The sequence below is a fragment of the Mizuhopecten yessoensis genome, unplaced genomic scaffold, assembly GCF_002113885.1.
Source record: "Mizuhopecten yessoensis strain PY_sf001 unplaced genomic scaffold, ASM211388v2 scaffold8537, whole genome shotgun sequence".
In the NCBI taxonomy this organism is placed as follows: domain Eukaryota; kingdom Metazoa; phylum Mollusca; class Bivalvia; order Pectinida; family Pectinidae; genus Mizuhopecten; species Mizuhopecten yessoensis.
In genome coordinates this window covers 1,028,259-1,041,256 of record NW_018407597.1, presented here as the reverse complement: position 1 = coordinate 1,041,256, position 12,998 = coordinate 1,028,259, and the positions used below count along the sequence as shown (strand labels likewise).

Genomic DNA, 12,998 nt, shown 5'->3' with positions numbered 1-12,998 from the left:
GTGAGTCCACTTGGCCAATTGTCGCTTATTTGTCAATGTGTTGATGCTACGGTACATGTATATAATTTGCCTTTCTGTGTTGACACTGTGATATATAATTAGTCCCTCTGTGTTGAAGCTGTAGTATATCATTTGGCTGTGTTTCCTAATATTTAAGATGTACTTAGCAAATTGAACATACCATATTGTTTCTATAGTAGTTGCCTAATCTTCTTCTTGCTGGATACTATTTGTAAAGGCAACACTATGTTCTCAATAATTATAAGAATGCACTCTCTAACCTTGAGATGACCTCCATGTAAACGTTGTATTTAAATATTGGTCATGATCTTGGCAAGCCTTTTTGCACACAAAAAGTCTTTAAAAAACCGCTAATATCACTAGTTAGAAATGGTCGTTGATAACATCGAAGATAAGTAAACAATAGCCAAAATCCACGTAGATTTTAAGCTATAACACCACTTGTTAGGTTAACGACAATACCGTTTGCAATAACATCGGTAATAAATGTGCCCAGTGGGACTTGAAGGGGTTGGAAATGTCCTATGAAATCTGATGCCAGACTTTGTATCTGGTAGCAAACGGCATGCTATCTATTGTTGTGCCCATCTACTGCTCATTACCGTATCCATGCTAAGGATACATTGCTCCAATCGATATATTTCAAGAACGTCTATTTGTTTACGGTATCCAGAAGCTATTTTCATTGTCTGAAAAAGTAGTGTATGTTTTTGCCATATTTGTGTGCAACCATTTTTGTTTAACTATATGATGTAAATCCAATCATTTTATCCATAAAGGTAGTTTTAACAATAAAGTCAGGAAATGGCTTACATATTACTATTGCTGGTGCATTAGCTTTTGGAGCCGAGGTCAACATTTGCTGTTTATTTTTCAATATGTTTGTTCATCAATTCTATCTAACTACATCATGCAAATCATATCAAAATATTTTCACATAAAGGTATTTTTAATAATACACTCAGGAAATAGTTTACCTGTTACTATTGCTGGTGCCTTACCAATCGGGGCCGAGGTCAACTGTCATGTTTCTAGATTAATACCAATTTGTTGGAAATACTGAAAGACGTATCATCTACGAATTCTGTGAAATAATTAAAGATCGATGTCAACCCATAATCGAGTTTTTTCCTTTCGTTTCAGAATATTGTATTGTATTAGGTTTTACATACAAACGGAAATGAGCAACAGGCAAAGCCTATAAAACCCTCTCCTGTCGATGATTGATTTATTTGTATTTGCTACTTGACAGCAGTGTTCCAATAATGACACAAGGAACAAATCATGAACATTAACACGGAAGCTTGTTTTATCAAAGGACTAATTGTATTCAATAACGTCAGAACAATATTGACGACGAAACACGGACGGACAAACGATATTGAAAAGGAAATAATGGATATACGTATATTAGTTCTAATTCATTTCAGGCTGTGGTGGGTACATTGTGTATACGATCGACGTGGTAGATAGAGTTATTGTTATATATTGTTGTATCGTTGAGCAAGAAACTTTACTCCGTTTGTTCGAGTCTACTCAGCTGCAAATGAGTACGTGGTTGAGCTGCAAATGAGTACGTGGTTGGGCAGTGCTAGAATTGTAGAATGCTAGCTGTGAGCGCCGAAATGGCAGTACCGGCTGTATGCTCCCCAGGGAGTTGAGACAGATAAAGGCTGGTTGCAAAGGCCCTTTAGCCACAGATAATAATTTGTGAATCGCTTTGAGACGAACTACGAACTAGCTTGTGATAAAGCGGTATATAAGAACCTCGAATTATTATTATTATTATTATTATTTAAAGACAGCTTATCGTCGATACACCTGAATATAAATTGAGGACTTATAACTATGTCTTGATACCGGTTCATGATAATCTTATCAGTAAATTTAGCTTCATATGAAAAATAAAAATTAGACTTTTTTTTAATTTTGAGGCAGACCTAGCACGGAGAGCAAAGACGGACACTGAAACAGACCAATTCTTGGAACAACTAATGATTTTTCATTACATCTTTATTAAGGATTCCCGTCCCCCTGGCCGGGCGACAAAACGCCAAATAATTCTCCTTTAGTGTTTCTTATTTGCAATTACAGTCGATGATTTTCATTATCACAAATGAGTAACTTCTCCTGACTGATCTCACCTAACTGGTTTCCTTTTCAGAAATAATAACAGCCATACTAAAAAACCCTGTTGCCAGTCGTAAGGACATCCGAAAGGTGAATGTGCATAAATTCACTGCCCTGAAATAATCCCTATATAAGCCGTTCTAAATATAGCATCAAAAACAATGTGTTTTGACATATAAAACATGTCGGTTATGTTGCTCAAGACAAATACCTTGAAACCTGTCAATTTTAGACAGAAAGAGAAAGAGAACTGGACAGATTTCTACTTTTTTCTGTTGTTATCTATTGATAAATCTATGATAAAACACGCGAATTTATTTGTGATAAAGATAATCATGTTATTATACTCCTTTTATAGCTATTGTTATAGCTTATCTAGTGTAACAATAGATGACAGATTGATAATGGTAAAATCCGTTGCCGTCATATTTCAATTGTAAAGGAACAATCATTAACATTACTTTGCCGCGAAGGGACACTTACTAAGAAGACATATCAGCTTCTCCCTACTGCCTTTTTGGCTTGGAGAATTTCCCATGAGATCATTCTAATTGTCACAAGCGCTTGTAGGTTGTGTGAAGTCTGTATGATGACAGAAAAATGATTTAGGATTAAGAAAAAAGGAAAACCAATAATGGGCTGGATAATAACGAAACATTTCATAGTGGAGGGGGACAACACAAATCCAATTAGTGATCGGTAAATATTGATTAGTCACACACTCAAAATAGGTCATTATTGTTTTCCAGGTCTTCTTACACGAATTTAAAACACCCACGTTTTTATGTTTGTCAGCAGGAAATTTCTAGTTTTAAAATTAATCCAACCTTAAAAAACATTTTGTTTTTTCTAAAAAGAGATTTGGATACGTATCATAATCACAATATTCTGCTCTTGTTGTCGGACATGCAACTTGCAATACCAAAAGGTTAATCAACCTGCGGCTACATGCATCCAAAGGGTTGATGCGAGGCAATAAAATAAAGATAATTGACTTTAGTTCATGCAATAGGTATCAATTACTGAGCCACATGTTACTGTTTACGTCACCGATATGTGCATATCAAAACACAGATAATGACATGAATCAGTTCTTTATTACTAATAGTATCAGCTTTCTGTTTATGGATGCACATGTTTATTGTTTTGTTGTGAAATTTCCATCTGATTGCATCGCGTTTGCAACGAACAATTTTAATTTATTTCTGAAATGTGAGTCTGAACAACATGTATTTCAGATGGAATGTCGTCGTTCTAAGCTATTTAAGGGACTTAAGCATTTTCGATCGATTTGTCAATTCATTTTATTTGTTGATTGTTGGTTGACTTCTCCACTCGAATAGTGGCGTCCTTTGTTGGATCCATGAAATCTTTTCCTGTCATGTCGGTGAAGTTGGTACATTCTCGTATGGCAGAATTCGATACCTGTAATTCAAACGAATTGAGTACATATACAGTTTTTTAACATGTTTCTGAAGAAACCAGTGTTAAGCTTATTTTGATGTAAATACTCATGAAACGTTGTTAAAATGGATGGATTTTTTTTAAAGTTTGGACGACTTGTTATTTTAATAGATTAGACAGGCGAACTGGGAAGCTTGTCGACGCTAGTTCGATCCCAGGTGGAAAGCACGTATTTGTCCTTTTCCTGTTGCAAGAGCATTATCAAGCTTAACAGCGAAAAAATATTCACCCTTAGTGTCTAGATGTATGCCTCAAACTTACGTTTATAGCATATATACATACACTGTACATTTATCATTGCTAAAATCAAAAGACCATGATGTTTATATGTGTCAATACCATATTATAAACCTATGTTGAAATATGACTTATAAAATTTCAAAAAATAATTCATTCTGTTAGAGTCGCAGATTAAGGTAAATATTTTCACAATATTATTAAAATCATGATAGCACATGGATAACACAATGCAAGAATCAGGTAAGGAAAATAGCTAAACAGCTCTGCTACAAACAATACAATAATGATCAATAATGGAATGAAATTATACAACAGCATCAATTTTCTTTTAGAAAATAAGGGTCCGATAAAATTCATTCAATTATATATATTTCTGAAATGATAAAACATGTCTGCGACGCATCGTATATTAGAGAGACTTGAAGGCGATTTGGGGTCCGCCTTGGTGAACACCGGAAAATTACGGAAATTCAAGGAGGAAAGAAATGCACCCGATCAGAAAGGAAGCAGTCGGAGACCCAGATAAATAAATCGGCAATCACAGACCATGCCACACATACAAATCATGTGATTGACTGGGATAGCTCCAAATTATTGGACAGAGAGATCACTCTGTACAAGCGACAGATGAAGGAAGCCGTTTGGATACGTCGCAGCGGGCCAGTTCTAAATCCAGATGAGGGGGCTCAAAGACTGTCGCACATATATGAACAAGTAATGAACAAAGCGTATCTGAATCGAGTCATTGCGGTATATTTATAACAATAAAATATACATTCGCCTACAGCGTAGCCGAATCGACATCTTTTTTGTGGACAACTCGTACACATTTTACACCGATGTGTACATACGCTTCTCTGGTCATTTGTCTGATGAAGGTGACAGTGTACATAACACACTAGTTATCGAAACGTTACATAGAAATATTTGTCGGTGGTGTAACAAGAAAATTTTCACTATCCATACTTACCAACCCGAAGAAAACGTTTAAAAATATCTTGGCTTATGAAATGACATAGCAGATATATTGCATTGTTCATTCATTTTAATAGTATTAAAATTGGACAACCCTTTCACTTAAATCTAAATGTTTTAAATATAATGATTCTTGTTACCGTTTGCACATGTTTGTATGTTTTCAAGACATATGAATCAAATGAGCGTATGAGCACATCTCATAGTCCTTACAAAATACAAGCCAGCTACGTAAAAAAGAGGCGGATGTTCTCCGGGTACTCAGATTTCCTCCCACATTAAGACCCCCCCCCCCCCCCCAAACATCCAGCCCGATAAGAGGGATTTATAAAAATTGAATTAACTTGTTTCATAAATGTTGTAAAATAAGAAAAGTTTATATATTATATTTATAATACGAAAGAATTTTGATAAGGATATTAACACATATAACCACTCTGTGACTTTGAAATTAAGTGAAGACGATGCATTTCGGTTCTTGTGGTTCTAAAGAAGATGTTTTTAGCATCCCGTTTGCCTTTACTTGAACAAACTAAATAGTATGACCCTATGTCTGAAGCTTGTTAATAAGAAAGTTGACTGCGAACGCCAAACTATTATGTTTTATTCTGGGACTTCATTATATTTTCCTTTTATATGGTCCTGAATGTGAATCGATTTTGAGTGTCGCACTGTGCTGACGCTTTTGTACTAATTTTGTATTCATGTTTATAAACTGTATGACTGTGAAGGGAAAGTTCCATGTTTTGATGAAGGTTATATAAGCTAAAATGAATTTGACCTATTTCTTGGTAGGCGATTATCATGTGAGTTAAATGGTCAGACAAGACGCCAGCTGCGTAAAGATGATGGGCCATTATGGGCAATACGTACGGATATTAATCCGCCTAAGTGTAGCTTGTCAGTGAATCATGGTACTTATCTATTGAGTGGATAAATAGGACAGCATACTCGTGTTATACATTGCTATCTCCGACATTCAAACGGCAGATATAGTTTTAAAATATGCTATTATCAAAACGTAGTGTCCTGATACTATTTGGTTTTAGGTAGATACATAACGAATATTTAAAATAGAAACGAAAACATTATCACAAACTATCGATAGATGAAATACATCTGGACAGGATTGGAATTATGCTGTTCTCTCCTATAATTGTAGATGACCAATTATTCAACCGATTTCATAAATAAATGTATCTACATTGCTAACGTCTGTATGAAAGTTCAGAGGATTTATTAAAAAATAATATATAAATAGATCAATCATAAATGAAAATAACTAATACCAGCCTATTTCTACGGTGCAAAAGTGTCTGAAAAACTCTGATCAATTGATTTATTGTAGAATTTCTACTTTGAATCGTCTGTATCTACACAACCGTGTGCGGATGTTTAAAGAAACTAAATTGAATGATTTCTACAAAGATATAAATTATCGGTCACAGGTTTGTTCCTGAAGCCGTTGTTATGTTTTCGCGTTTGTTTGTTTAAACGTTTTGTTGGAACTAATATCTCTGATGATGTATCCGTACTATTTTAGGTAATATGTTCATATGTCGTTACATCAGCTGGAGTTATATAGTCATGTGCCAAACCCTCAGTTGAAGACATATAAACAAGCAAAAATACAAACAAAAATAACAGCATTGCATCTGCAGTTACCTTTTTAATTCTAGTATACTGCGGGTGATGATGTTTGATGACAGGGTCATTTGAAGCCTTGTTATAGGAGCACAAGAAGGCCCAACGTCTCAGGTCACTGTCGTTCCCGGTACTGGTGTGCAGCAAATTGCAATGGAAAAACAGCGCATCCCCTTAAACATATCAAATACATATATAGACATAAACAATTTCCTATATTAATCAATGTTGCCTGTTTCGTATATTTTTTTGTTTTGTTTTTTTCTTATGTTTTTAAATGATATGATGTAGAACAATTAAGAAATCTGGACTTCTTTTCGTAGACACACGCATCAATAGATACCACTGCTACTTGCGTAATGCAGATGTAATAAACAAGGTAAGATGTTTTATGACAGAGTCATATTGAGCCCTGTTGTAGGAGCAAAACAAATGGTGGGATATCAAGATTTTAAACAAATGTTTATAAAACTGGTTTGCTTGGAGTTTAACGTCTTCGTAACGTTTAAGGTCATATAAAGACGAGAAAGAAAGATCGTGAATATACTACAGAAAAATTCACTTTGGCAATAAAAATCAACGCAACACTTAAGATGAATAACCAGTATAAATTTGGAGAGATATTCGCTATGCATAAATCGAAATAACGAGAATAACTTATAACTAATGACTTAACATTCTACTACCAGAAGTTATTTGTTATTCAGATAACGAATATGGAATGACGAATACCTTTTCTTTGCCACAGGCAACGCATGGCACATGTGCTACGTATGTGAGAGAGACGTATAATCGTATAGACGAGCATGTGTATGTATGTCGTCGGGTTTAGCAGGTGTGGTGTGATACATATTTTAATAAAATGCACAGGGGCGTGTCACATAGCCCATAACCCCACAGTCCGTATACATCTCAATCATGTTTCGGTAAAGAATACACATATATACCGACCATGGGGTTTAGGCTTTGTGTCATGTCTTTGTTACTGAATAATATAATATAGGTAAATGATATACATATATACGGAAAATGGGGTTGGGGCTATGTGCCATGCCTCTGTGATTGAAACAGCCTGATATCGGAGTATTGCTATTTTTGATGGTCTGACATCACTGCACTCGATTGACCATGGACACATAATTTAATGATTCCATCTTAAAATGCACATGAACTGAATGTAGTTACTGGTCAAACATGAACCAAACTATATTATAATCATGTTTATCTCAGATATTGATATATAAGGATATGTTAAGTGATGGTCAAGTTAAAAAAGAAAAGTTGATTATTGCCAAAACGAAGTTTCGAATAAAAGTGACTTGGTGGTCATTGAATTATGATTTAACGACATGCAGGCATAACTGATCAAACACGTCTGTCCCAACGGTAAAGAAAGATGTCAATATTTGTAAAATCAAATATTATTTTACACATCATTACCAGGTTCCATTTCGACTTTCTCCAGCGGACACTGTCCGGAATTTTGTATGGCTTCGACTCGTTCAACATCAGCACCAGTTTGACCCGCCACCATTACGTGGTTTATTCGTCCACACTTGTGTGATCCTCGTAGTATCTGTAAAAGGAGCAAGCATTTCCCAAAATTACTATGTAATTTTCACAATCTTGTCATACGGTACCTGATGCCATTAAGGCATGGTAGTTCATATATATGTATGTAACATTTCATCGCTGCATATTTGTTATTGTTTATTCGGCGTAACAAACAGAATTATTCATATGATAAGGAGAAAATTATTCAAAAGAAGAAATTAGCGTCAACACTCCAGAATATCACCATTTTTGCTTTAAGAAATAAAAGGTGCAAACCGTTCTCAGAACGGCCATCCTAAATTAATTCCTGTTATAAAACACATTTTCTATTTACTCATTAAGTAATGTTACTTCACATGGTAATTGTTTGTTAGACCAGGTATGTAGCTTCATTACTCTATATTATCCGTATCCTTGTAAGCGAGTTTTGAATGTTATTGAACAAAATTTCAATCAGAAGTTTGGTTTAGTATAGATATATCGTTATTTTACCTATATAATATCTTTGGAATCGATCATCAGTGATATTACCTGGAGGCATCCGTTCTCCTTCACACATTTATCAATGGCAATAAATACAGTCATCATGTCAGGAAAGAGACACCCGTTCTTGTACCAGTACCTTGGAAGTACATCAAACATTGCTTTATATTTTTTTCTCTGGTCTGATGTATTTTCAATATGTCTATATGTTTTTGCAAATTATCATAATAGCAGCTTCGTTTAAATGCGTATGCCTAGCCAAATGGAAGGATTGCCGAACTTTGTGTGTCAAAATGCTAGTAATATTTGTTTTTGATAGATGTTTGGTTTTGTTTGGTTTTCTAAATATCAACCAGTCATAATTACCTCGACTACCAACATTTTTCAAACGCATTCGAAAATGCCGTTTTTGGTGTTTATGTATAAAAGTACAATTGGAACATGTGCATAAAAGGACAATGGGAACGAAACTGTAAACAAACTTATTTTCTATATCTTACCCGTAGTCCTGGTGCCAAAGATGACTACCGCCGGTACGAGGATTTTTCATCATCAGCTTGGTGTGGTAGTGATAGACTTCCCCGCCCAATAGCTAGGAACAAGATTGAAATAGACGCATCTATATTGACATATATCGATTGTAATGTAACAAAGGTCACTGTACTGTAACCAAGATACAGAATGCATATGCGTTAAGTATCGAACGTTTATTCTTAACGTCTTACTGTTTTAAGGTACAATATTATTTTTACATAAAGTATCTACAGATAGATAAGTACGTGCAATAATTGTATTTGTTGTAAGTAAGGTCTTTGGTGTTTAAGTCAGTTTTCCATGCAGATTATTTGCTTCAATAATTAATCACGTTTTGAACTATGACCTTGTAAAAGCTGATAAGTGAATAATGAAGCAATAAGGTTGTAAAGTAAAGAAGAAAAGCACCCCTTCACACGTATTGACAGTTTTCTCACATCTGGACACCATCCCTGTGACGTCATTTCCCGGATGATTCCAAAGGCACATTTTGCTTTCCCGGCCAGCACCGTCAGAAACCTGATTTAATGAAATGTTACTTTCAAAATCAAAAATATACATGTTACTGTTTCTTGTCTATCTTAGGAGATCTGGCCCGGTCTAAGATTCGGTCATTTCAAGAAGTAAATGGGACAAGGCTTTAAAATATTGGCATCCCTTAATTTCAAAACTGAATTGCCCTTACTTAAAAGCCAACGAAGCGCTTAACATTTGGTCAGGTATTTATTCAATGAACCATATAATGAGATAAACAGTTGAAATTATATGCATTAATTTCACGCCTTAATGAACTATCAAAAATGTAATGGAATAAATCAAACACTTTATAGTTTTTGATTTCACAGAAATATTTATTTAAGCAGTATGATAGTTTCAGCGTAATGGAATGTGATGCCGAACTCTTTCCTAAAGTTAATACGGGTTCCTAGTTATGTGTAGGATAATACAAGGAGTCTCTGGAGTGATATCCCCAAACCGTGAAGCCAGGAACAATAGACAACTATACTAGTTATACATTGAAATTTCCATAAAATACATTTTAACATTTTGATATAATCCTTTAACTTTTCTTCTGTGATTAAATATCACAATTTCGTTATAAACAACATTATATTATATTTCTAAATTGAAACTTAACACGTGTGATATGTTGGACATAAAACGTACCCCAAACGCTCTCTTAACGATTTCGTCATTGTCTTCAATAACCTGTTTCACTTGCCTCAAGTCATCAGAATCGAAAAAGTTTCTGAAAATTTACACAATAGTTTCAATCTATTATCGATGGCTGTTATGATAATAAAGTGTGTTCCTGAAATGTGATTTCATATAGATTGATTTTGATTTCGGTTATTTTCTTGTTATTATTACATTTTTAAAAGATTTTTACAACCATTACACAATTAATAATATACAGTATCGTATATCTAATAACTTTTCTTAACATACTCAGGTGTATCGGAAATTACATGTTTTTCCTTAAAAAATACAAACTTTTAGCAATATTGTTTATATAATAGAATTCAGAATACAACAGAATTCATGCAAATATATGAAAAAATAACGATAGAAATAAAAAGAACAAACAAAAAACAAAACAAAAACAAAAAACAAAAAAACAAAAAAAATCGTTAACTGCATCATACCAACCATGTATTAATCTTCATTTCGTCTCATTCAGGAAGAATGATTTATTTATGGTTTAATGTATAATTATCAGTTTTCATTGATTTCTTTCCATTATCGTGCCTGAATAAAAACAGTATGCAGTGTAACGAAAACACACAGGTTGAAATCAGTCTGAATTGCATTGTTCCTTTTCGACTTTGATTAATTACAGTATGATTTGCTGTGCAGGTCATATCACAACCCTGCATATGTGACAGAATATTTTGTAGGAGCTTGGAGATCGTATTTCTCCGTTTAACGTATCTAAGTAGATTCGTACGTCATAACAAATATGATAAAGTATCTGAACATTCACTTGATGATATATTAGCTTACATTGTGTCCAAGCTATTCGTAGATACATATTAATTTACAATTCATGTTTAAAGGGAGGCTACTGCATTTTAAAACAGTTAGTGTCAAGTAAGATCGAATAGCAAAAATACAGTCTCATTACTAGAAGATTTTTTTATTTTTTTTATTTTTTTTTATATCAAAGTGCATTTGTTTCTAATTGTTAATTTAGTTTTACTAGTACAAGAAATATTCCCTATGTTTGTGAAATTCAAATGCAATACTAAGTATACAATATTGGTGTACCCTCCTCCTGTCCAGCAGTGGAAAAACAAAGTAGAAATTTAGTTTATATCGTTCAAATGGGCAATTATTTTTATATATGTTTTATTTTTCTTAGAAAGGTTTTATAAAAACAGTGTTTTATAGTCTCTGATTTATTATAACTAACTTAAACTTAACTCATCATTTATTCGTCCTAGTGCGATATGATTACAACAAGCTATGTGTGTATGCTTATGTATGTACTTACGTTGTGAATTTCCTTTACCTTAGTATCACTCCATGTACATAGGAAAGTGCTGATAAAGATACAACACGCATCTTTCTGGTATAATTCTTACATCATAAGATATACTACTATTTATTTTAATGTACCTTTTATACATAGACACAACTGCTTTTTAATTGATTGACAGTAAGGGATATTGATATAACACTTCAGAAATGTTTCATGATGAACCTGAATTGTTTATTTTCATAACGTATGCATATGGTTTTTATATTACCAGGATATGTATTTTCATTAAAGGGACATCACGTGAAGAGCCATATATGTTTTATGAATGTATGTGTTGTATGCACTTTCACTTATGTTACCTTGCTATCCCCATATTCATAGTCCGTTCAGAAATTCCAAATGCCCAGTTGTTAATGGACCATTTTTTATGTTGCGATAACTATCTTTCGTCAGCTCCTTTTGTCCAAAACAGAAGCTGTAGTTATCGGTAGCACGCCTCATTTTTATAACGTAAACAAATGATTTTTTTTTTCCGTTTTCAATGTGTATTCCGATTCTATCTGAAGTCGAAAATTAACTATGCATAGACAAAAATTGTAGCATGATCATACAGTCTAAGTCAACATCATGTAAAAACAAAAACTGTTGAAACATTGCGATTAAAAAAGTATTTTTGTTATGCGATCCTATTTACTACATGTACACTGTAGGATCTCATTCCTCAGTCATTCATCGTTAACCGTCATTTTGATATATTTAAATCTTTCATGCGAAAAAAACCTGTTTTATAATTAAATCATACCATTTTACTGAACCCGGCATTATGGTAAATTATGTATATCTAATAGGGCACGTATCTCATTTGACCCCAAGTACCGACAGCGAGGAAGACCCCCATAGCAAAATCAAACTAACCAGTCACTTTTCCCTTCCACTCGCATAAACTACTGTATATAGAAATGCAAAGTAAACTCTCTCCGATACATGTCCATTAATATAACAAAATAAGTTCATATGTGTTCCAACTTAAACAAAGATACTAGTGAGGTTGATATTTTAAGATATATTTATTCATAACATAAACAGCATTTCTGTCGATTCCATTTCAGCTTTATACCGGCTATCCGGAAGAATACATGTACCATACTAACTGTTAGGGCAGTTATTTTCCCCTTTGAATACTTCCCACCTGCAATAATGCTTCGGTAACGTAATCCTTGCGCTATCTTTTGACTATTTGGCAACTTTTCGCTTAGTAGCTGACGCGGTAACGATTTTCTCTCGCTCACTTCCCACGGCCAGTTATTTTGTTTACAATGAAATGGAGTGCTATGCGCATGCGCAAATAAAAGGAAAACCTTTAACAAAACGTTTGTCAGACAGGTAAAAATTCCCATATTTATCTTAAAATTATTCATTTTTATTAATATATATCATCCAAATCCGACCGTTATTTTGCATAAGGAGACTC

The 12,998-nt window shown here is 33.9% G+C and overlaps 1 protein-coding gene across 3 annotated transcripts in view; it reads right to left on the bottom strand.

The window, feature by feature from the left end:
- Window positions 1–2,038: 2,038 nt before the first annotated feature.
- The window catches only part of LOC110456118 (probable phytanoyl-CoA dioxygenase), a 28,342-nt gene continuing 17,382 nt past the window's right edge, over window positions 2,039–12,998 (bottom strand). For all 3 annotated transcript variants that reach the window (XM_021506673.1, XM_021506675.1, XM_021506674.1), the window contains exons 4-10: window positions 10,213–10,294; window positions 9,454–9,564; window positions 9,012–9,103; window positions 8,560–8,650; window positions 7,915–8,050; window positions 6,496–6,647; window positions 2,039–3,576 (exon numbers count right to left, since the gene is read on the bottom strand). In XM_021506673.1, the coding sequence (XP_021362348.1) occupies window positions 3,451–3,576; window positions 6,496–6,647; window positions 7,915–8,050; window positions 8,560–8,650; window positions 9,012–9,103; window positions 9,454–9,564; window positions 10,213–10,294 (790 nt within the window). In that variant the 3' untranslated portion in view covers window positions 2,039–3,450. The remainder of the gene's footprint in view (window positions 3,577–6,495; window positions 6,648–7,914; window positions 8,051–8,559; window positions 8,651–9,011; window positions 9,104–9,453; window positions 9,565–10,212; window positions 10,295–12,998) is intronic.